Source organism: Pseudorca crassidens, chromosome 8, assembly GCF_039906515.1.
Source record: "Pseudorca crassidens isolate mPseCra1 chromosome 8, mPseCra1.hap1, whole genome shotgun sequence".
NCBI lineage: Eukaryota > Metazoa > Chordata > Mammalia > Artiodactyla > Delphinidae > Pseudorca > Pseudorca crassidens.
Window position 1 is genome coordinate 35015806 of NC_090303.1, and position 26234 is coordinate 35042039.

The following is a 26234-nucleotide window of genomic DNA, read 5'->3' on the forward strand; positions in this document are numbered from 1 at the left end:
ATTGGGGGATAGTAGGAAGAGCCAGAGAATAGGGAGAAGTCTATTTAGGAAGGAAATTAGCATGGTGGTTTTTAGAATGTGATTCTCAAAATGTACCCCTCAGAACCACTGCATCACATCACTTTTCCACTTCCTTAGAAATGCAAATTCTCAGGTGCAACCCCAGACCTTCTAGATCTGAAACACTGGGGTGGCTCCAGCAAACTGTTTTGTATCGTGTTTGTTCAAACCCTCCAGGTCATTCTGGTAGGGTTGAATTTTAGAACTACTGGCTTAAATGACAGTGAAGATCTGCTTGGGTGACTGGAGAAGAGGACTACTCCATAAAGAATTCCAGCTAACAACCACCTTGTCCCTCTGTTTCTGAAATGTTATAATTCTCCAGGAGCATAACTTCATAAGGCATCATTCCTGGTTCTTATGTGGTTGAGACATTCTCACTGTATTCCACTGGGTAATTACTATTTTTTATATTAAGGATTATTTGCCTCAAAAGAATCCTAGGTATAAATTGTTCCTTTCTGCTCTTTTCTCCACAAGAAATTAAAGAGTTTAGGTAGACTTCTGTCTAAATTGGTTTTCCATTTAAAGTGTACTTTATCATTTTGAAAAGTACTTTTTTATTTAAATATTTTTTCTCATTTTAATTTAATCTGCTTAATTTTGCAGAAGGATGTGAACTTAGTTTTCCTGTTTCAAAGTTTTGGCTACCTTCTCTGTGCTAAAGACTTTAGTTTTGGACATTACATATGGTAAAATCAACCACATAATTTTGAGGATCTGCCAGGAAACTTGCGGTTCAGTGTAAAATGCATAGTGCAAAACTCTACTTTTCATCCGAACTTTCCATGTAGTTTCACCTATCAGAGAAAAAAGTTGCTATTGCAGTATTTGACTTTTTTTATGAGATAATTTTTGCATTTGTTTATCCACCATGTTTGGAAAACATTACCCCTTTTTCCGTTCCTTTCTTTCTCTTTCTTTTTCTTTTCCTTCCTCCCTTCTCCTCCCCTCTCCTCTTCAATTTGTTCTTTCTTTTTTTATACCAGAAAAGGCTTTTGATTTCTCTAAAAAAATAAACTGCTTTGAAATAAAATGTCAAGAACTTGAAAGAAATGTATGGCTAAAAAGACAAGTCAAAGGTGAAGGAGGTGTGATTAACAGATGAAGGACGACAAGAAATAAGGTTCAGCATGACTGGAAACTGGAAATGGAAGGTGGGATAGTCTCAGAATGTACTCTTGGGAACCTTGAGTCTGAGAAGGGGTATATGGCAACCTGATTATGGGCTATATGGTGTAGCTGTAATGTGCATGAGTAATTATGGCTGGTCAGTCACTCACCAGCTATTTGACCTTGTAGGTTACTTACGTCATATTGTTGAGATTCATTTTTGTACTCTATGAAATCTGATTTAACATACGCATTTTTCAGTGTTGTCATAGGGCTCAGAGAAAACATATATGTAAAGAAGACTGAAGCTCAGCAATGCCATATCTACAGTTAGTACATATGGATACTTTTACTGGTAATCCATCTGTTTTCATAGTTGCATGGTACTCCAGTGTATTAAAACACCACAATTTATCCATTCATATGGCAAAGGATATTTTGATTGATTCCCATTTTTTAAAATATATAATGAACATTCTTGTATATATCTTCTGATGCACATATGGAAGGTTTTACTAGAACAAATAACTGGAATTGAAATTGCTGAGTACTGGGCTGTAAGCACCTTTCCTAGATAATACCAGATTGATTTCTAAGTGGTTGTACTTATTGACACTTCCACTAGTAGTGTATAAAAGCTCCCTTTGCTCCTCATCTTTGCCAATAATTAGTGTTGCCAGATTTTAAAACTTTTGCAAATTTGATGGTTGATAATTGTATCTCATGTGGTATCATTTAGCATTTCCCTGATTACTGATAAATTGAGCATATTTTAATATACTTAGGGATCATTTGTGTTTACTTTTTATAAGAAATGCTTATTCAGATCTCTTCAAATTTTTCTGTAATGTTGTTTTTATTTTGCTTATTAATTTGTAGGAGTCTTTGATGTATTTTAGGATACAATCCTTTTTTCTTCTTCAGTCATATGTAATGCAAATATCTTCTCCCAGTTTTGAGCTTGTGTTTTTACTTTTTGTAAACAATGTCCTTTGATATGTAGGATTTCTCTTTTTTTTTTTATGGTTTGCATTTTGTGTGTGTGCTCTGCTTAAGAAATTCTCCATTTCCAGAAAGCATAAAGATAATTCCTTAGACTCTATTTTTAAGTTTTAAAGTTTTGTTTTTCAGTCTTTAAATATCTTAGAACAGATTTCTGTGTATGATCAATGTAAGTTTTTTCAGCATGGACAACCAATTGTACCATCACTGTTTATTGAATAATCTATTTCCACACTGCTCTGCCTGGCTACCTCTGCCATATATTCAGTTTACATGTGAGGGTGGGTCTATTTCTAGGGGTATTGTGTGTCCTTAGTCTATTTCTCTTCCAAATCCACATTGTCTTACTTAGCACAAATTATAATAAATACTGATATCTGGCGGCACATATAACTTCTATCGTGTTCTTCTGGTTTGTCTTTGCTTTTCTACATAATTTTTAAAAAGCCTAAGTTACAAACACATATACATAATATATGATTTTTCTTGAACTGCATTAAATGTATAGAAGGATTTGGGGAGAATTTTGTTTTGTGATTTTTAGACTTCCAGTCACCAAACAAGGAATGCCTATTTATTGAAGTTTCAACTTACTATTCTTTTTGTTATCCTTGGGATTTTCATTATTACTTTTTTTTTATTGGATCACTAATGTATTTCTAGGTTTGCTTGTTGGTATTAATCCAGGATCTGAGGGTTTTTCAATGGAGTAATAATACCTATTTCAGGATACCTAGTCCAGCATCCTATCAGAAGTAGAGAACCTATGCAGAGTGTTTTTATATGCAGTTTTCTATTTAAATATGTAGATTACTTTGAGTTTGATTTCTATGCCAACCTGTTTATGTATTCTTACAAGAAATATATATATATATATACACATATATATTATATTTACTTTGTAGGTGGAGTAATGTTAACCAGTGAAAAAGCCCATTTTTGGTCAGGAGGAATTTCACGAAGTACGTCTGAAGGAAATTTGTTTGACATGGAAGCCCAAAAAGCCTCAAAAAATAGCAATATTACAGGTACAAGAATTTATAATTATTGTAATTTTTTCCTCTACCACCACTAATTACTGGAGAACTACCTCTGAAAAGTGCTACAGAAGATTAAACGAATGGTAAAATCTAAACTTTACCATGGATATACTTAAACTATCATTAAAAAGATGAGGAAAATAAAATAGTCAAACAACATATAATAAATATTTTGAGGAGACAAAAACTATTAAATGAGTGGTATATTGCAGTAAATATAATGAATTTTGGGGTTAAAGAGATCTCTGTATGTTGGAGTGGGCTAATAAATACAGTATAAAAGAATTGAACAGATTCTCAGAGAAAAAGTAAGTTTTAAGAGAGTCCGATGGAAATGGGTTTGAAGAAAAGTGTAAAAATAAAAGAAATGCAACATTTATTTTTCAAAACACGTCTTCTGATTTTTAATATAATACACTTAAAGCTCATTTCAATCAATGTATAGTTCTATATATACTAAACAAAAAAGTCTGAAAGCTTATTGAACTCATTTTTCTATTTTAGCTTTCATTTTCTCTAAAGCAGCACCAGCTTCACAAAGTCCACAGAATCATTATCAATATTTTGCAAAATGACCAAGTATAAGTTGCTCTAAACATAAATTCAAGATTTTTGAGATATATAGAAATTCATTATAGTTGATATGTAAGTATTTTAATGTGTTGCTGATGCTTAAAATACCCACTTTCCAAAGTAACGTGTTTCCATTTTACAGTGGTAATAAGCATGTTCTTTGCCCTTTTAAACTTGAAAAAGTTCAGGGAATCCCTTCAGGTAGTAAATCTAATGGTGGTCTATTTTTTCAACGTTTATTTTCATGAAATGTTCATTTTTCATGAAAAAATTCACTGTTATTAAAATTTATCATTACGAAGTTATCAGAAAATAATCTAAGAAATGCATGATTGTCTAGTTCAGCATATTATTTTTTAACAAATTATTTAAGCTGTTCACAGATGTATTTGATATTTTTTTACATATTGACTATTATCAGAAAAGAAAAACATTAAATGAATAATTTAGATGTAATGAGATGAACCATTTAATGTTTAGAAAAATCTGGATAATTGACCAATTATTCTGTTTGTTCAGAGGTATTCTTTCATGAAAATGAAATATAAAACAACGCATAGGAGAGAGGGGGAAGATGGCGGAAGAGTAAGACACGGAGATCACCTTCCTCCCCACAGATACATCAGAAATACATCTACACGTGGAACAACTCCTACAGAACACCTACTGAACACTGGCAGAAGACCTCAGACCTCCCAAAAGGCAAGAAACTCCCCCACGTACCTGGGTAGGGCAAAAGAAAAAAGAATAAACAGAGACAAAAGAATAGGGACGGGACCTGCACCAGTGGGAGGGAGCTGTGAAGGAGGAAAGGGTTCCACACACTAGGAAGCCCCTTTGTGTGCGGAGACTGCGGGTGGCGGAGGGGAAAGCTTTGGAGCCACGGAAGAGAGCACAGCAACAGGGGTGCGGAGGGCAAAGCGGAGAGATTCCCGCACAAAGGATCAGTGCCGACTGGCACTCACCACCCCGAGAGGCTTGTCTGCTCACCCGCTGGGGCGGGTGGGGCTGGGAGCTGAGGCTCGGGCTTCGGTCAGAGCACAGGGAGAGGACTGAGGTTGGCAGCGTGAACACAGCCTGCAGGGCGTTAGTGCTCCACGGCTAGCCAGGAGCGAGTCCGGGGAAAAGTCTGGACCTGCCGAAGAGGCAAGAGACTTTTCCTTCCCTCTTTGTTTCCGGGTGCGCGAGGAGAAGGGATTAAGAGCTTAAAGGAGCTCCAGAGACGGGCGCGAGACGTGGCTAACAGTGCAGACCCCAGAGACGGGCATGAGACGCTAAGGCTGCTGCTGCTGCCACCAAGAAGCCTGTGTGCAAGCACAGGTCACTCTCCACACCTCCCTTCTGGGGAGTCTGATTAGCCCGCCACTGCCAGGGTCCAGGGATCCAGGGACAACTTCCCCGGGAGAATGTATGGCGTGCCTCAGGCTGGTGCAACGTCACGCCGGCTTTTGCCGTCGCCACAGGCTCGCTCCGCACTCTGTACCGCTCCCTCCCCGTGGCCTGAGTGAGCCAGAGCGGCCGAATTAGCAACTTCTTTAACCCCGTCCTGTCTGAACGAAGAACAGAAGCCCTCCTACACGCAGAGGCGGGGCCAAATCCAAAGCTGAGCCCCGGGAGCTGTGCGAACAAAGAAGAGAAAGGGAAATCTCTCCCAGCAGCCTCAGGAGCAGCGGATTAAAGCTCCACAATCAACTTGATGTACCTGCATCTGTGGAATACATGAATAGACAACAAATCATCCCAAATTGAGGAGGTGGACTTTGAGAGCAAGATTTATGATTTCTTTCCCCTTTTCCTCTTTTTGTGAGTGTGTATGTGTATGCTTCTGTGTGAGATTTTGTCTGTATAGCTTTGCTTTCAGCATTTGTCCTAGGGTTCTATCCATCCGATTTTGGGGGTCTTTTTTTGCTTTTTTCTTACTTAAAAAAATTCTTTTTTCTTAATAATTATTTTTATTTTAATAACTTTATTTTATTTTATCTTACTTTATTTTATTTTATACTCTTCCTTCCTTCCTTCCTTCCTTTCTTTCTTTCTTTCTTTCTTCTTTTTCTCCCTTTTATTCTGAGCCATGTGGATGAAAGGCTCTTGGTGCTGCAGCCAGGAGTCAGGTCTGTGCCTCTGAGGTGGGAGAGCCAACTTTAGGACACTGGTCCACAAGAGACCTCCCAGCTCCACATAATATCAAACAGCGAAAATCTCCCAGAGATCTCCATCTCAACAGCAAGACCCAGCTTCACTCAATGACCAGCAAGCTACAGTGCTGGACACCCTATGCCAGACAACTAGCAAGACAGGAACACAACACCACCCATTAGCAGAGAGGCTGCCTAAAGTCATAATAAGTCCACAGACGCCCCAAAACACACCACCAGACGTGGACCTGCCCACCAGAAAGACAAGATCCAGCCTCATCCACCAGAACACAGGCACTAGTCCCCTCCACCAGGAAGCCTACACAACCCACTGAGTCAACTTTAGCCGCTGGGGACAGACACCAAAAACAACGGGAACTACGAACCTGCAGCCTGCAAAAAGGAGACCCCAAACACAGTAAGATAAGCAAAATGAAAAGAGAGAAAAACACACAGCAGATGAAGGAGCAAGATTAAAACCCACCAGACCTAACAAATGAAGAGGATATAGGCAGTCTACCTGAAAAAGAATTCAGAATAATGATAGTAAAGATGATCCAAAATTTTGGAAATAGAATAGAGAAGATGCAAGAAACATTTAACAAGGACCTAGAAGAACTAAAGATGAAACAAGCAACGATGAACAACACAATAAATGAAAATAAAACTACTCTAGAAGGGATCAATAGCAGAATAACTGAGGCAGAAGAACAAATAAGTGACCTGGAAGATAAAATAGTGGAAATAACTACTGCAGAGCAGAATAAAGAAAAAAGAATGAAAAGAACTGAGGACAGTCTCAGAGACCTCTGGGACAACATTAAACGCACCAACATTCGAATTATAGGAGTCCCAGAAGAAGAAGAGAAAAAGAAAGGGACTGAGAAAATATTTGAAGAGATTATAGTTGAAAAGTTCCCTAATTTGGGAAAGGAAATAGTTAATCAAGTCCAGGAAGCACAGAGAGTCCCATACAGGATAAATCCAAGGAGAAACACACCAAGACACATATTAATCAAACTGTCAAAAATTAAATACAAAGAAAGCATATTAAAAGCAGCAAGGGAAAAACAACAAATAAAACACAAGGGAATCCCCATAAGGTTAACAGCTGATCTTTCAACAGAAGCTCTGCAAGCCAGAAGGGACTGGCAGGACATATTTAAAGTGATGAAGGAGAAAAACCTACAACCAAGATTACTCTACCCAGCAAGGATCTTATTCAGATTTGATGGAGAAATTAAAACCTTTACAGACAAGCAAAAGCTGAGAGAGTTCAGCACCACCAAACCAGCTTTACAACAACTGCTAAAGGATCTTCTCTAGGCAAGAAACACAAGAGAAGGAAAAGACCTACAATAACAAACCCAAAACAATTCAGAAAATGGTCATAAGAACATACATATCGATAATTACCTTAAATGTAAGTGGATTAAATGGTCCCACCAAAAGACACAGACGCCTGAATGGATACAAAAACAAGACCCATATATATGCTGTCTACAAGAGACCCACTTCAGACCTAGGGACACATACAGACTGAAAGTGAGGGGATGGAAAAAGATATTCCATGCAAATGGAAACCAAAAGAAAACTGGAGTAGAAATTCTCATATCAGACAAAATTAGACTTTAAAATAAAGATTATTAGAAGAGACAAAGAAGGATACTACATAATGATCAAGGGATCAATCCAAGAAGAAGATATAACAATTGTAAATATTTATGCACCCAACATAGGAGCACCTCAATACATAAGGCAAATGCTAACAGCCATGAAAGGGGAAGTCGACAGTAACACATTCATAGTAGGGGACTTTAACACCCCACTTTCACCAATGGACAGATCATCCAAAATGAAAATAAATAAGGAGACACAAGCTTTAAATGATACATTAAATAAGATGGACTTAATTGTTATTTATAGGACAGTCCATGCAAAAACAACAGAATACACATTTTTCTCAAGTGCTCATGGAACATTCTCCAGGATATATCATATCTTGGGTCACAAATCAAGCCTTGGTAAATTTAAGAAAATTGAAATTGTATCAAGTATCTTTTCCGACCACAATGCTATGAGACTAGATATCAATTACAGAAAAAGATCTGTGAAAAATACAAACACTTGGAGGCTAAACAATACACTACTTAATAACGAAGTGATCACTGAAGAAATCAAATAGGAAATCAAAAAATACCTAGAAACAAATGACAATGGAGACACGAAAACCCAAAACCTATGGGATGCAGCAAAAACAGTTCTAAGAGGGAAGTTTATAGTAATACAATCCTACCTTAAGAAACAGGAAACATTTCGAATAAACAACCTAACATTGCACCTAAAGCAATTAGAGAAAGAAGAACAAAAAAGACCTAAAGTTAGCAGAAGGAAAGAAATCATAAAGATCAGATTAGAAATAAATGAAAAAGAAATGAAGGAAACGATAACAACGATCAATAAAACTAAAAGCTGGTTCTTTGAGAAGATAAACAAAATTGATAAACCATTAGCCAGAGTCATGAAGAAAAAAAGGGAGAAGACTCAAATCAATAGAATTAGAAATGAAAAAGGAGAAGTAACAACTGACACTGCAGAAATAGAAAATATCATGAGAGATTACTACAAGCAACTCTATGCCAATAAAATGGACAATCTGGAAGAAATGGACAAATTCTTAGAAATGCACAACCTGCCAAGACTGAATCAGGAAGAAATAGAAAATATGAACAGACCAATCACAAGCACTGAAATTGAAACTGTGTTTAAAAATCTTCCAAAAAACAAAAGCCCAGGACCAGATAGCTTCACAGGCGAATTCTATCAAACATTTAGAGAAGAGCTAACACCTATCCTTCTCAAACTCTTCCAAAATATAGCAGAGGGAGGAACACTCCCAAACTCATTCTATGAGGCCACCATCACCCTGATACCAAAACCAGACAAGAATGTCACAAAGAAAGAAAACTACAGGCCAATATCACTATGAACATAGATGCAAAAATCCTCAACAAAATACTAGCAAACAGAATCCAGCAGCACATTATAAGGATCATACACCATGATCAAGTGGGGTTTATTCCAGGAATGCAAGGATTCTTCAATATATGCAAATCAATCAATGTGATACACCATATTAACAAATTGAAGGAGAAAAACCATATGGTCATCTCAATAGATGCAGAGAAAGCTTTCGACAAAATTCAACACCCATTTATGATAAAAACCCTCCAGAAAATAGCCATAGAGGGAACTTTCCTCAACATAATGAAGGCCATATATGACAAACCCACAGTCAACATCGTCCTCATTGGTGAAAAACTGAAAGCATTTCCACTAAGATCAGGAACAAGACAAGGTTGCCCACTCTCACCTCTCTTATTCAACATAGTTTTGGAAGTTTTAGCCACAGCAATCTGAGAAGAAAAGGAAATAAAAGGAATCCAAATCAGAAAAGAAGAAGTAAAGCTGTCACTGTTTGCAGATGACATGATACTATACATAGAGAACCCTAAAGATGCTAGCAGAAAACCACTAGAGCTAATCAATGAATTTGGTAAAGTAGCAGGATACAAAATTAATGCACAGAAATCTCTGGCATTCCTATACACTAATGATGAAAAATCTGAAAGTGAAATCAAGAAAACACTCCCATTTACCATTGCAACAAAAAGAATAAAATACCTAGGAATAAACTTACCTAAGGAGACAAAAGACCTGTATGAAGAAAATTATAAGACACTGATGAAAGAAATTAAAGATGACACAAATAGACGGAGAGATAGAGCATGTTCTTGGTTTGGAAGAATCAACATTGTGAAAATGACTCTACTACCCAAAGCAATCTACAGATTCAATGCAATCCCTATCAAACTACCACTGGCATTTTTCACAGAACTAGAACAAAAAATTTCACAATTTGTATGGAAACACAAAAGACCCCGAATAGCCAAAGCAATCTTGAGAACGAAAAATGGAGCTGGAGGAAAAAGGCTCCCTGACTTCAGAGTATACTACAAAGCTACAGTAATCAAGACAGTATGGTACTGGCACAAAAACAGAAAGATAGATCAATGGAACAGGATAGAAAGCCCAGAGATAAACCCACGCACATATGGACACCTTATCTTTGATAAAGGAGGCAGGAATGTACAATGGAGAAAGGACAGCCTCTTCAATAAGTGGTGCTGGGAAAACTGGACAGGTACCATGTAGAAGTATGAGATTAGAACACTCCCTAACACCATACACAAAAATAAGCTCAAAATGGATTAAAGACCTAAATGTAAGGCCAGTAACTATCAAACTCTTAGAGGAAAACATAGGCAGAACACTCTATGACATAAATCACAGCAAGATCCTTTTTGACCCACCTCCTAGAGAAATGTAAATAAAAACAAAAATAAACAAATGGGACCTAATGAAACTTCAGAGCTTTTGCACAGCAAAGAAAACCATAAACAAGACCAAAAGACAGCCCTCAGAATGGGAGAAAATATTTGCAAATGAAGCAACTGACAAAGGATTAATCTCCAAGATTTAGAAGCAGCTCACGCAGCTGAATAATAAAAAAACGAACAACCCGATCCAAAAATGGGCAGAAGACCTAAATAGACATTTCTCCAAAGAAGATAAACAGATTGCCAACAAACACACAAAGGAATGCTCAGCATCATTAATCATTAGAGAAATGCAAATCAGAACTACAATGTGATATCATCTCACACCAGTCAGAATGGCCATCATCAAAAAATCTAGAAACAATAAATGCTGGAGAGGGTGTGGAGAAAAGGGAACAGTCTTTCACTGCTGGTGGGAATGTGAATTGGTACAGCCACTATGGAGAACAGTATGGAGGTTCCTTAAAAAACTACAAACAGAACTACCATATGACCCAGCAATCCCACTACTGGGCCTATACCTTGAGAAAACCATAATTCAAAAAGAGTCATGTTTAAAAAAAAAAAAGAGTTATGTACCGCAGTGTTCATTGAAGCTCTATTTACAATAGCCTGGAGATGGAAACAACCTAAGTATCCATCATCGGATGAATGGATAAAGAAGATGTTGCACATATATACAATGGAATATTACTCAGCCATAAAAAGAAACGAAATTGAGTTATTTGTATTGAGGTGGATGGACCTAGAGTCAGTCATACAGAGTGAAGTAAGTCAGAAAGAGAAAAGACAAATACCGTATGCTAACACATATATATGGAATCTAAGAAAAAAAAAATGTCATGAAGAACCTAGGGGTAAGACACGAATAAAGACACAGTCCTACTAGAGAATGGACTTCAGGATATGGGGAGGGGGAAGTGTAAGCTGTGACAAAGTGAGAGAGTGGCAGGGACGTATATACACTACCAAACGTAAAATAGATAGCTAGTGGGAAGCAGCCGCATAGCACAGGGAGATCAGCTCAGTGGTTTGTGACCACCTAGAGGAGTGGGATAGGGAGGGTGGGAAGGAGGGAAACGCAAGAGGGAAGAGATATTGGAACATATGTATATGTATAGCTGATTCACTTTGTTATAAAGCAGAAACTAACATACCATTGTAAAGCAATTATACTCCAATAAAGATGTAAAAAAAAAAAAAAACCAAGGCATAAATGTTTGTAGTCTGGATCATTTTCAAGAAGATGTGTTAAATGATTATTATCTAAATTGCTATACATTTGTTTATAAATCATAATGTCTTAAGATAAAGTAACATTACATATGGTCAAATAATCTGGTCAAACAATATCTCTTTCCTCACAACATGAAAATTTGACCAAATTTAACATTAATTTTGTAGTATTCATTAGACTGGAGATCAAAAAGCAAATAAAAACTCTTAAATTTTTTAGCTATAATAAAAATTAATCTTGGTTATATCTCAGAATGCCACTTCATCTTTGTTTTTCTTTGTTTTTGTTTAAATAACAACCATACCCAGGTTTGCCTCTCAATTGGCCCGATGATTTCACACTTCATGGCAATAGTGCTTCCAATGCTATGAATCCATTCTGGAGTGAACTGTCCGCATCTAACCCATTTTTGGGTGACATAATTCAGCTAAGAAATAACCAGAAAAGAGATAATATTTCCATGTTGAAGGAAGATCCTTTTCTTTTTTTTAGAGAAGTAGAAACTGGAAATTCTTTTGGTTCTTCTGGTGATGAACTTGACGTGCATCAGTTGCTTAGGCAGTCTTCCTCAAGGAAAGCTGAAAGATCTAATTGTTTCAGAACTTTTGGACATTTTAGATGACACAGCACATGCCCATCAGAATATACATAACTCTGACCAGATCTTAGAACAAGACTTAGAATGGCTTCAAAATGATCGAGAGGGTTATAAAATGGCTTGGTTAAGTCAACATCACCTGGCCTGCTCCTGCTTAGATTTGAATACAATTAATCAGAGTCCTGGATGGGCCCAAACACAAGTTGCAGAGACCACAATAGTTTGCAAATTAAACTACCAGGGAGGGTCAGTACAATTACCTGAATCAGATATCACTGTTCATGTGCCCCAAGGCCATGTAGCTGTGGGAGAATACCAACAGGTATCTTGTAGGGCTTTTCTAGATCCTCCACAGATGCTAAACCATTATCTTTCATGCACTGTAAGCCCACTGTTGGAAATCATGTTAGGTAACCTTAACACAATGGAAGCCATTTTGCTAGAGATGAAAATTGGAGCTGAAGTGAAAGAGGATACTTTCAGCCAAGTCATGACAGAAGTGGTGTGTTTTCACAGCCTGGGTAAAGAAGGCCCTTTTAAAGTATTAAACAATTGCTACATTTATAAAGACACCATCCAAGTCAAGCTAGTAGACTTGAGTCAGGCAATGTATCTAGTGGTTGCTGCACAAACTAAAGGTACTCAGTCACCAGCTGCCACCATTTGGGATTATATCCACAAAACCACCTCAGTTGGAATTTATGGGCATAAATATATCCATCCCAGTTTCACCGCTATTTTCACAGTTTGTGGACATAGTTATATGCCAGGAAGGCTTACAGTCTCTGATATTAAGAAGGGTGAGGGCTTCCCTGGTGGCGCAGTGGTTGAGAGTCCGCCTGCCGATGCAGGGCACACGGGTTCGTGCCCTGGTCCGGGAAGATCCCACATGCTGCGGAGCGGCTGGGTCCGTGCGTGAGCCATGGCCGCTGAGCCGCAAAAAAAAAAAAAAAAAAAAGAAGGGTGGGAAACAGCACATCTCCAGTTGTGTTTCAGCTCTGGGGGAAGCATTCCTTCTTACTTGAAAAGCCACAAGATTTAAGTATTTCTGTCTTTTCATGTGATCCTGATTTTGAAGTAAAGGTAGAAGGAAAAGGGAAAGAAATTAAACAAAAGCAGTTGCAATCAGGTCAAGTAGTTCATCAACAATTTTTATTCTCCTTAGTTGACTCCAGAGAAATGCACTTGTTTGTTTTCCGTGTTCAAGTGGAGCCTCCCAATGGTAGGCCAGTTACACAGTTCTTTATTACTGCACCCGATCCAGCCCCAAACCTAAAAAGCCTCTCAAGTCTGCCAGGTGATTTGCAGAAGGAGAAGGAAATCAAGTCTGCTCCTTTATTACCAACAGTGCGTGTTAAATATCCTACATTTCAAAACAAAAATTTGAACTTTGCCAACTATGGGGTAACCCTGAAGACAGTGCTAAGACAAAGCAAGATTGACTACTTACTTGAATATTTCAAAGGGGACACAGTAGCTCTTCTTGGAGAAGGTAAAGTAAAAGCCATTGGATGGTCCAAAGTGAAAGAATGGTATGTGGGAGTCCTGAGAGGTAGGATTGGACTTTTACATTGCAAAAATGTCAAGGTGATTGCAAAGGAACAAGTAATGTCTATGTCAGATAATGTCTTCAAAACCAGGAATCTTCTTGAACAAATAACCCTGCCTCTTAAAAAACTGACTTACATCTACTCAGTTGTATTGACCTTGGTGTCAGAAAAAGTTTATGAGTGGAAAGTTTTAGCTGATGTCCTAGGTTACTCACATCTGGCACTGGAAGATTTTGATCGAATACAAGCAGACAAAGAATCAGAAAAAGTTTCTTATGTTGTAAAGAAGTTAAAGGAAGATTTTCATGCAGATAGAAATACCAGGAAGTTTCTTTATGAACTTACTGTGGTGAGTATTGCTTGATCACAGTAATTTATTTACCATAGAGAACTTTATTGGCAATATTTATAAGTAAACATATGAGAGTAGTTAAAAAATTCTCAGCAGTCTCAAGTAAATTGAAGTCACTTTACAGCAAATATAGAGCTTTGCCTACAAGATCATATAACTGGTTTCTTAGATTTGACATTCAATTGTGATTTTCCCAGAAACTAGGCCCCCAAGGATCATCCTTTAATGGAAGATTAAAGATTCTGTTTGTGCTAGAGCATAACAGTTAAGAGATCCCTTCTTTTCCTTTTTCAAATATTTAGATAGCTCTTAAAATATCAGAGAAGCTCCAATTACATGAAAGTAAATAAGAACAAACTGAAACAAAGCTAGTTAACTTGGCCATTTGTATCGGTTCACTTTTTAGTGTTTTTTAGACATATCACCAATGTCTTTAACTTTAGCAATTTAATATTCATCCTTTGTATGCAATGCATCACAATCCAAAAATGATATTGCTAATTCCCTTCTTAATCTTCATGTTTTAATAGGACTCTTAGGATTCTTTTTTTTTTAACATAGCATTCACCCCAGTGTAAGGCTCAGCAGAGATCTATAAAAAAGATGAACTATTTTGCCTTAAATGTAGAAATTCAGTATTTTATAAAAGTAAAAAAAAAAAAAAAACAAGAGCATTATTTCTAAAAATGGCTAAAATGTGACTGTATAAATAATAATAATGATATATACCGCTTCTCTAGGGTTCTCTATGTGTTTGGCACTGTCCCCAACATTCTATACATGCTCTCTCATTTAGTCGTTTTAACCACTCTACAGGGTAAGTCTAGTTAGTATCTTCATCTTCAAATAGAGGAAACTGAGTCTTGGGCGGTTGGGCAACTTGCCCAAGTTCTGACAGTTGGTTAGTATCAGAGATGGGATTTGAAACCTTTTTGGTTCCAAAGCCACACGTAAAACCACTATGTCTTCCTGAAACAAAGGTATTAACAATGCATGCGTGTGTGTAAAAATATTTGTTTGAGTACGTATGTTGGTGTGTAGTAAATATCACTATTACTGTGCAAAGCTGGTGCTGTGTAAGAGATGTAGATCTTCACACAGATGAGGCAGGTTCATGTAGAGGAGCAAAGTTTTAACCAAAGTGCAAAAGGAGGAGAGAAATTTTTGGAGAGAAATTTATTCTGTGATGTTAACAATAATTTATATAATAAAGAACTATATATATAAAACAATCCCTCTCCTTCTGTTATTTTTATGTTTCTACAGTGATACTGTGAGGGGTGAATTTTTAAAGTGCAATATCTGATTGTTAAATAGGTGGTTTTATGATGGTGTGCTGCATTCTCACTTAACCCAGGCCATTTACAGTCATTGGCTGATCTACCTGGTTGAAGCTGCACATGCATTTTACAATAGCTCATTACCTCTCATAGCTCATGTTCAGCATGGAGCCATGAAAGTCTGAATTGAAAATTGCTTTCTTGTTTCTCTTAGTGGCAAAAAAGGTTATATTGGCCGAATGATCTGAAAGTTTAAGCCTGGTTACGCCTGCTCTGTGTTGGTGAGTGATAACTGAGTAGCTTTGGTGACTAACTAGACAGTGCTGGTGGAGAGCTCATTCAAGGGAGTAGTTCCTAAAATTTTATATTTTGCCTCAGTGCAGGCTTCAGAATTTCTGAATGGAAAGAGCTAAGGCCTGGCTATCTGACCAGAAGACAATGAAGCATATTGTATAGAGGCTACCCCTTGAAACTTCATTTGCATAGTAAGTGTACTTACTTGGTAATTCATTTTTACTTATTGTTTCATAATGATAAAGCTTTTCAGTGCCATTAAATGATGAAGGGCTACCAAACATCTTTATCTGAACAGAGATAGATAAATCTAATCTCGTATTTTAAAAATATATTCAAGGCAAAAGAGAAAGTCATAGACTTGTTTTAAAACATGCATGGTGACTGACAAATCTCAGATGCTTAATTAAGGAAGAAAGAGTCTGAAGGTTTTCCAGTGTGCATTGTTGAAACCTCAGTGTTTTATATTTGATACCTTGAGATTTAAATTTAGCAAAACTACACTGGTGGTGAATGGAGAGAGTAAATTTTTTTTAAGTCATAAATATTAGTAGCTTTGTTCAAGGTTGTCGGAGTGTTTCATTTTTTATGCAATACACATGATTCTGGGAAGTTTTAAATCACATTTTGATTAAAAAAATAGAATAATGTACCAGCAACTGTGTGCTCCCCCTATAGAAATCCTGTAGCCAGTCCTCTGGTAAGGAAAGTAATTACTGTTCATATAGTAAATAATCATCTCTGGGTTGATAAATTATTGACTGCTAGAACCTCAGGGTATCTTTGGAAGTGGCTAATTCAACTTCTTCCTTTTGTAATTAAGGATATTAAGAAATATATTAGTTCAGTGGTTTACACAAGCCCCTATAATTAGTTAATGAGTTAGTCCTAAATCTCCCCTAATTCTGGTCTAGTTGTGGTCTCTGTACTTTGCTTGTTGGATTTGCTTAAAAAGTAAATCAGCTCTTTGAATTTTAGAAAATTCAAATATATGTGTGGTGAGAAAAAGGATGCCAGTTTCCAGAATATGTAATGACAAATTTAATTTATAGAAAAAAGCTCAAATTAGTTGCTTTTAATTATGACATGCAATTGTTGCTGCAGGCTCTGCTGAAGACTGATTGCCAGGGGTTAAGTAGCACATCTCGTCCAAGAGGCTGCTAGTCTGACTTCAGCTGTCAAGCTTGGAAAAGGCTGGAGGAAACTAGCTGAAAAATTAGTACGACTCACAAAGCGACAAATGGAGGCATATGAAATTCCTCACCAAGGAAAAGCTGGAGATGTTGCTGTAGAGGTAAGATTTCTATTTGTCTAAATAGTGAAAAACTGCAGACCAGGTAAATCAAATGCAATCAAGAGTGCCCTGCATACGTGGATTGATTGAGTGTTCTGGAGGATCCACTAACTGAAGTCACTGCCCCTATAACCATTGATATTATCTGAAATATACACACATCACTCTTTAAAGGTATTAAGAACCTTTAAAATATACTGATGTTTCTCCTATTGGATTGCATATCTCCATGGCCTTTTATCAAATAAATTGACCAAATTAAATAGGCAGTTAGTATGTAGGGCTATAATAACTTGAGGCAGAGAACAGATAAACTTTGAAGGGAAGAGTTGGGACCCAGTCATGACAAGGAAAAAGGACATAGTAATTAATATTTATCAGCCTCAGGCACAGACTTAGTCATTGGTGGTAAATAATGTTTGGTGACAAAAAGCATTAAGAGAGTAGATGGTGTGGGGTTCATTGGTAATGATAGCTAGAGATATCTACGAGCATTATCTCCTTTACAGTTTTGCATACAATAACTATAGACATCAAATACAGAATGACAGCATGTAGAACTAAGTAAATATTTAAAATGCAAATTTTTATTAATATTAAAACAAAGGTATACTATTAGGTGTAAGTTAGATAAATATTTTCTCTATTTAATACCATAAAGAAATGTGAATCAGTGTTTATTGACTTAAATAAAAATATTCCAGTGATGAGCACATATAAAATTTTCTGTATCTTTCTCTTACATGAGTGTAAACATTTCCAAGATATTTCAGTTAAGGAAAGATTATCTCTCTAGTTAGATGATGACTTGACAGGAGGCAAAAGCTGTATTCGCTACTTCCTTTATGAGCATAGAACTGGGTATTAATTTCTTGAGAAAATTTTCTTACTTTGAAGTAACTATGTCAGCTGGGTGTGCAGGACAAGACAAGCTTTTCCTTGAAGGGTCAAGAGTCAAATCAAGTTAGTTGAATTCTAGCAGCTACAGTGGATGTCTCAGCAGTCTGGCTTCTGGTTTCCTGAAACCTGACTCTCTAAACAAGATTCTTTAGCCACGACTAGCCAAAGGCTGAAGCCATATTTCCTTTGCATAGGTTACATTTATCTCTATATACTAAGAAGGGCATTACAACCTACAGATCAGTTTTTACTGAATGAGCCAAAAATGAGAAATCTTTAGGAAATAAAAAAGGAACAGTACTGTATGTGATATGCTACTCTGATATTTTAGTTAACTGACTAAAAAATTGTGTAATTGAGATACCACTACATACCTATTAGAGTGGCCAAAATTCAGAACACTGACCACACCAAATACTGTTGAGGATATGGAGTAGCAGGAACCCTCACTCATTGCTGGTGGGAATATACAATCACTTTGGAGCACCTTGGCTGTTTCTGGCATATGAAACATACTCTTGGTATGTGATCCATCAGTCATGCTCCTTAGTATTTATCCAAAGGAATTAAAAACTTTTGTCCACACAAAAACCTGCACATGAATGTTTATAGCAACTTCATTCGTAATTACTAAACGTGGAAGAAACCAAGAGGTCCTTCAGTAGGTGAATGGATAAATAAACTGTGGTACAATGGAATATTGTGTGATAATGGAATATTATTCAACACTAAAAAGAAATGAGCTATGAAGCCATGAAAAGACATGGAGGAACCTTAAGAGCACATTACTAAGCAAAAGAACCCAATCTGAAAAGGCTATATACTGTACGAGTCCAAATATATGACATTCTGGAAAAGTCAAAACTATGGAGACAGTGAAAAGATCAGCGGTTGTCAGGGGTTGAGAGGGAAGGATAAATAAGCAGAGCACAGAGGATTTTTAGGGCAGTGAAAGTACTCAGTATGATACCATAATGATGGATACATAACATTTTATATTTGTTCAAACCCATAGAATGTACAACACTGGGAGTCAACCCTACAGTAAACTATGGACTTTGAGTGATTATGATATATTAATGTAGATTCATCAGTTGTACCAAATATACCACTATGGTGAAGGATGTTGATAATGGGGAGGCTGTGCATGTGGGGGGGGGGCAGGGCATAAACAGGAAATCTCTATACCTTCCTCTCAATTTTGCTGTGAACCTAAAATGGCTCTAAAAAAAAATCTTTTAAAAAACGTCTCATTGAAATCAGGACTTATTTTTTTCTTAATAAGCTCTGTTTTTAAAAAGGTTTTATTCAGAGTTGCTTATCAGAGTGCTATTTATCAAAGAGTTTTTTGTTAAGTATCCAACTTCTCTCTGATTGTGGTTGTTTACAGTTTGTCCTCCCCAGAATCTTCATGGAGGCCAACAAACAGGCTACTTTTCCTTTATTTACTTTTGCACAGCCCAAATCACAAATGACTAAGTCTACGCCTGAGGCTGATAAACACTCAGAAGCAGAAAGGAAAGCCCCTATGTGTCTTTCTAGGGGCTATTGTTCAATCTATTGGGATTAACACTAACAATCATCACTTTGATGCATATTGTTAAATGTTTAGAAAATAATTCACGGCATATTGGCCTGAAGCTATTCCAAATAATCTATGAGAATCTTTACCTTTTAGGCCATGTAAAGTAAGGGTAAATATATGCTGATTTCCATCTCTCTGAAAAAAATATAGTTGTACAATATTTTTCTCCTAGGAAGGAGATGATTCTTAAATATGATCAATTTACAAGTTAAGCAGTTGATTTCAAAACATACTTATATTAGTTCTGGGTAGGGTGTACAGAGGGAGGGAATTGAAATTGGGGCAGGGAGATAACAAGTTCTTGTGGTTCCCATGCTGCTTTTATTTCCTTTATCTCACTTCCTCAGTGGGCACAAATTTAGAGAATTTCCTCCTATGTGTGCCAATGTCTACAATCATGTTCTTTTCACTCATTTTCCTTGCTTTTCAACTTCTCCCTTTTTCCTTTGTTCTATTTTTATTTTATCTAATAGTTATGTGGCACTTACTCTGTGCCAGCCACTATTCCAGTAACATTTCAAAAATTAACTTATTTAATCCTTTCAACAAAAACTTGTGGGGCAGATACTAATGTTATCTAAGCTGTAGGGAGGCTAAGTAACTTGCTCAAACATGCATAGCTAGGAAGTCATGGAACGAGTTTTGGAGCACAAACCTTGACTTTGGGGTCCTTGCACTTTAACCATTACACTCTGACCATCCAGTCCAAATCCAATATAGTGGCTGAGTGGCAGAGCTGGGAGTTACGGTTAGGATGGAGAGTTTAAGCAACTAATTTCACTTTTTCTTTTTTCAAGCTATGATAGGATACTATCAAAATTTGCCTCAACATCTTCATCAAGCCTCAGCCAATTAAAGAATGGATTATTAATAGTGTGTCAGATTTTTCTTCAGTACTTCTGACCACTTCTTATTCTTTTCTTTTTTTAAATTTTTTAATTTAATTTAATTTAATTTTTTATACAGCAGGTCCTTATTAGTCATCAATTTTAATACACATCAGTGTATACATGTCAATCCCAATCGCCCAATTCATCACACCACCACCCCCCACGCCCCACCACCCCCCACGCCGCTTTCCCTTATTCTTTTCTAAGATGAAAAAAGTCTCTCTCTGGAGACTTCTGAGAACAACACTTTTAAATTAACCGTCTCTCTAAGTAAAATTTTAAGAAAATTTTAAGAAATTTTCTAATGACATTGTAATTCCTACGTGAAAGCAAAACTATAAAACTTGGAATATGATTATAAACAAAACATGTTTTTCAGAGTATTTCTTTTGGGAAAAAAACCTATTTATACTTATACAAAGACGTTTAACTCTTGCCAAGGTTTTCCTGTGAAAGTTAGTAAAAATTCATTGGAATTTTTCTGAGCTTTAATTTAAAAAAATAGGTATCAATAAAATGCTAGAAAAATAGCGCATTTTAAAAACAGTTGTATTTTACAAGTGGAAATGCTGGGGATTTCAGGACCAAGATATTCACAGGTCTAAATTAGGTACTCTTTATTTAACCTTCTGGAGATTATTACCATATATGATAATAACTTCCCTAGCAACTCTCTCACCTTGGTTCCCTGCCTAACAATAAAGGTTATGCTCTTTCCCTCTTATTCAATATGGACATTTATTCACTAAGGACACTAAGGGTTCGCTTCCCCTTTTAAATTACCTACTACCAGTGCCCACTGGGCTCCAATAAACCTGTTGAGGCTGATTTCTTATTTGACTTATCAGAATGGGCCATCCTCCCTATTAAAGCCCAGTGAAGTGAACATTCCTAATTGTAATGTTTTCATCTCAGAAACCACTCACCTATAGACAGCTGTAACCAGCAAGATATATTTATGTCTTCTTGCCATCTGTACTTAATCAGTGAGGATCTAATTCTCTGTTCTATCTTCTAGCTACAATCTTTTCCCTCCTCATTCTCTAACTGACAGCTGTAGTGTTCAGAGCACTTTATTCTCAGTCTAGATTAAAAATGGGAAAGTAGGTAATCCTCAAACAGCTAATTTTATTAGTACTTTTATAGGTGAATAAAAATTCTATATGGAGTTCTTCCTACTTTTTTAGAATCTTGCCTCTGTATCCTTGCTTTCAGTATTAAATTAATCCGTACAATTAATATGTTTTCTGGGATTATCAGTTCTCCGCATTATCAGTTCTCAGCATCCCTGGGAGCTACAACAAACACAAACAGAATGAAAAATATGAATTTTTTTCTCTAAAGCCAAGTTTCATTTGGCATAGGAATTGGGATAAACTGTTAATATTTGAATTTTTATATTTTAAACAAGTATATGATTAGATGCTGAAATAAGTAAATATAACTAATAATGAGAATGGTAATAGTTGTTGCAATTTATTGCATATTTACTGTGTGTCATCTAATCATTATGATCATTTTCTTTGTAATATCTCATGTACTTTAACAGAGTTTGTAAGGAAGACATTAGAACCATCCTCTTTTTTTTTTTTGCGGTACGCGGGCCTCTCACTGCTGTGGCCTCTCCCGTTGCGGAGCACAGGCTCCGGACGCGCAGGCCCAGCGGCCATGGCTCACGGGCCCAGCCGCTCCGCGGCACGTGGGATCTTCCCGGACCGGGGCACGAACCCGTGTCCCCTGCATCGGCAGGAGGACTCCCAGCCACTGCGCCACCAGGGAAGCCCTAGAACCATCCTCTTTTTACAGATATGCAAACTGAGAGTGAATGCATTTGTGTAAGCTATCCAGAATTACATGGCTGTTAAGTGACAGAACTAGGATTTAAATCCAGGTTTGTTTTACACACAGTTATTCTCTTGCTCTGCTGATGATAAATTCTTTCAGAGTTAACTAAACGAAAGAAGATCAAAGAGGCAGGAGCTGTCAGAGGGCACATCCTAGTCCTGAAGGATGGGTAACATTTGAATAATTGGAGAGGACTAGAAGGGGAGTTCAGTGCTTCTGGATGCAATGACTTCTAGAGACCACTGAGGAGAATATGTGGGCTTGAGGAGAGAGTGCATCTTATTAATTATGGGGAGACACGGTTGGATATATATATTTTGGAGAGTCTTGAATGACTGCCAGAGCAGAGGTTAAGATTCCTTGTCTGGATTTCTGTTTCAGCTCTACCATCTATTAGCCCTAAGACCTTGGACAAATCATTTGACTTTTTTAGGAATCTTTTTTTTTTCTGTAAAAAAATCATTTTTTTTGTAAAATCATTTTTTGTAAAATGATAGTAATAATACTGTCGTATTCATCAGATGTTTGGAGGATTAAGTGAGATAATATATGTGAAATATTTGGGAAAATGCTTTGCACATTGTAATAGCTAAATATATGTTATATTATTATTATTTATTTTGTCTGAGAGGAAGAGGTAAATTTGACAACTGTGTGACACTGAGTGATTTTGGAAAAGGGAATAAAGTATACTAATTTTTTAGTAATATGGTGGAGAGTAACTATAGAAAGAATGTAGGTAAGGGGAAAGTCAGCAGTGATTTTGAGCCTTCTCTTCTAAGAAGCTGGCAGAATGATAATGCATGGAAAAAATGAGAAAAAAAATCCTGGCTGACCAGCTTTTTCTTACTGGCTTAACAACATTTAATTTTCCTTGGAAAATATCTCTTGCAAAAGGTAAAAGGAATGTCCTTCAAGTCTTATGGTTTTCTGATTTTCCGACTCACACTGCAATGCCTGGATTCTGCTTACAGGGATGTGGCATTGTCTGGTTCTGTATCTGGGCCCGGCTCAGTTCTAGCCTTAGTACTTAAATTTATGATTTGCTGTTCTTTTACAGTAAGAAGTATATTTATAATTTCTTTAAAAAGGGGAGAGTATTATATGGAAATTCATCTACCATTGGTAAAATGTATAGAATAATTTCTCAAATCTTCATTGTTTGTATTAGAGATTTGGCACAGTGACATAATATTTAGATTATCATTGTTTATTTTGTACAGTACTATAATGCTTTGTGCTATAATCTTTAATTCGGAAAGCATACTCCATTTTTTGAGACGATGGAATAAAGAAAAAAGGATATCACAGTGTAATACATTGGGGTAATACATTGTATTCCTATGATCTTTGGTTTAATTCTGCATTATATATCTGATTACCACACTGAAAATCAAATAGAAGTAATAAAAATATTAGGTTAAATATTACAAAGGTATTTAAAAATGTATTTAGAGACACTAATATTTGAATTCAATTTTAGATTTTTCTTTATTAAGATTTATTGTTAGGGATCACAAACAATAGGAAATTTCAGAAAACCAAAGCCCAGCTAATTATAAGACTTAAATTAGCATTTATTAAAACTGTTTACTACTGAAATAAATTTGTTGCAATACAATAGTGAGATGGCCTCGGATTTATAACCAGGTGACCTGTAGTCTCTTCCTAATTAAGAATTGGTTGGAATAGCTTAGCCAGCAGGTTCTCCTAAGATGTTAGACTATTTTGATGCAGTAATAAGGAATGCGTCCTCTGTCTTCCTGTGGCTCATGCTTAACCCCTGAAGTTTCAAGTGGTTATTTCTAGAGCAAACACAGCTGGCTGTGCCCAAAGAGACTTTTCCAAGAAAATCTTAGGTCAAGTTTTAACCAAGTCCAGTACCGTCTCCTTTCTAAAGAAATAGGGACCCCAGATATGTTAGTCTCCCTTCTTTTCTAAAGATAACGGCAACCTCATTTCAATAATATTTATGTAGTTACCAATTAAAGGTGATGGAAGGCCCACCTCGATATTGTAAATGATGCACTGAAGATAAAATGCATATAATAATCATTAATGAGACAAATTTCCCTTGATACTTCTTCAGATAATTGTACTTAAAATGAAATGTTGCTCCAATCATTTTATGAGAAAAGTAGGTGGATTATTAATCCTTTAATGTGGCAAAATGTAATTATCCAAAGGTAGTTAAAACCACTTGCATTCTTTATACTATTCATATTTTATGAGCTAAAAAAAGACATAGAGTGCTTTGCTCAAATTTGAATTGCTTTTGTTCATGTTGCATTTCGTTATCTAGTGAGTCTGATTGGCTTTTGGAAACAAGCACTCTAAATTTAGAAAACTTTTTTTTTTTTAATCTCTATTCCATTTCATTTCTTTTGGCATCCCACTTACTACGTTTTCATTGCTCCTTTACCTTCTTATTTGTCCTCTAGTATCTGGAAGATAAACCAAAGACATATTCCTACTATACAAATTCTGGGAGCTTAGAAACTGCTCAGCTTTGGTAGATTAAATGCCTACTGATGCTGCTGCCCTTTATATAAAGAGATCAAAGCACATAGATGAGGAATTAATAACTCTCTGCTTTTATTAGCCTCATGCTTCTTATTCAGAGATGAATGCATAAACACCATGAAGTTAACATCAAAAAGCTAAGAGTAAAGGGGCAAGAATGATGCTTGTGTGTCAGATATTTGTGATAAAGATGAGAAGCCTGATGGAAGTTGTTTTGTGATCAGGAATAATTCAAGAAAAACAAACCCTGAAGAGCATGCTTTCCTTCTGATTAGTCAAAGCATTAGTGCAGTGTTTCTGCATATCTTCCATTAAATCATAACACTGAGCAAGAGAGGAAGAACTATTTTTAGACCACTGAATAGGTATAAGATAATGTAAACCTGGAAGAGATCTTGGCAGTCCACAACTCATTTCCAGTTTTAGATGACTTAACTTAGATCATTCCAGAAAGAAAATTGTTTATTCTACTCATTCATTCAAACTTTTCCAGAGAAAATGATTTCATTTTCTGTTTAATTTATTACAACGTTTAGAATCCTTGTGGCCTTAATGTGTATGTATATTTGGACATAATTTCATAAAGTCTGTAGTTAATTAATGTATGGAAGTTACCTTTTGTGTCTTTGCCTGTGATAACATATGTTCACTTGCTGAATACAAAAATAGAATGATCTTAGAAAATTAAAAAATGCTGAAGAAAAATGTAAGTATTTAAGAACTTGAGTCCAAATGTCATATATCTATACCGCAAAGGATGACAAACAACTGATTAGACTTTTGCATTGATGAAAGCTGGACTTCTATCAGGCTTTGTTAAGGCAATCTCAGTATAGAAAAAGTTGTATTTACTCTGCCTGGCAGAGACTTTCTTATTGAGGGAAAACGTAGTTCTTAATATTTTTCATCAGTGTATCAAGTACATAACTACAACATATGCTTTTGAACCCATTCCTTCTCTATTTTTCTTGATACTTGCCCCCTTAGTTACATGCCCCAACTCCATAATTTTTTTTTTTTTTTTTTGCGGTACGCGGGCCTCTCACTGCTGTGGCCTCTCCCGTTGCGGAGCACAGGCTCCGGACGCGCAGGCCCAGCGGCCATGGCTCACGGGCCCAGCCGCTCCGCGGCACGTGGGATCTTCCCGGACCGGGGCACGAACCCGTGTCCCCTGCATCGGCAGGCAGACTCTCAACCACTGCACCACCAGGGAAGCCCCATAATTATTTTAATGTTTGTCTGTGTTTATGTCTTTTGTGTCTAAAGAAAGTTAACTTTTCTCCTTGAGTATGTTGCGTTTGCTACCTCTCTAGTCCTCAACAACCCTAAATTCTCCATCTGGCTAAGTTAGGATTCAAACCAAACTCTCCTTTCAATTAATATTACTTTATACAGACCTTTTTCCTTTTAAACATACTTTCATTTTCCACTGCTTCTACTTCTAGCTTTGTCTCTCTTCCTTTAACTTCCAAATTCCAGACATGACCCATTTGTTCTGTGGCTTCCAGTTCCTTGGCACCTGCTCATACCTGCAGTCTGCCTTCCACCACTCTCTTGAAACTG

At 36.6% G+C, this 26234-nt stretch overlaps 1 protein-coding gene across 1 annotated transcript in view; it reads left to right on the plus strand.

The window, feature by feature from the left end:
- Positions 1-26234, plus strand: part of MACC1 (MET transcriptional regulator MACC1) — a 67236-nt gene that overhangs the window by 36791 nt on the left and 4211 nt on the right. The window contains 7 exon segments of the mRNA XM_067746189.1: positions 3081-3203; positions 5194-5202; positions 11863-12151; positions 12153-12958; positions 13093-14057; positions 16739-16768; positions 16770-16928. Of these exon segments, the coding sequence (XP_067602290.1) occupies positions 3089-3203; positions 5194-5202; positions 11863-12151; positions 12153-12958; positions 13093-14057; positions 16739-16768; positions 16770-16928 (2373 nt within the window). The 5' untranslated portion in view covers positions 3081-3088.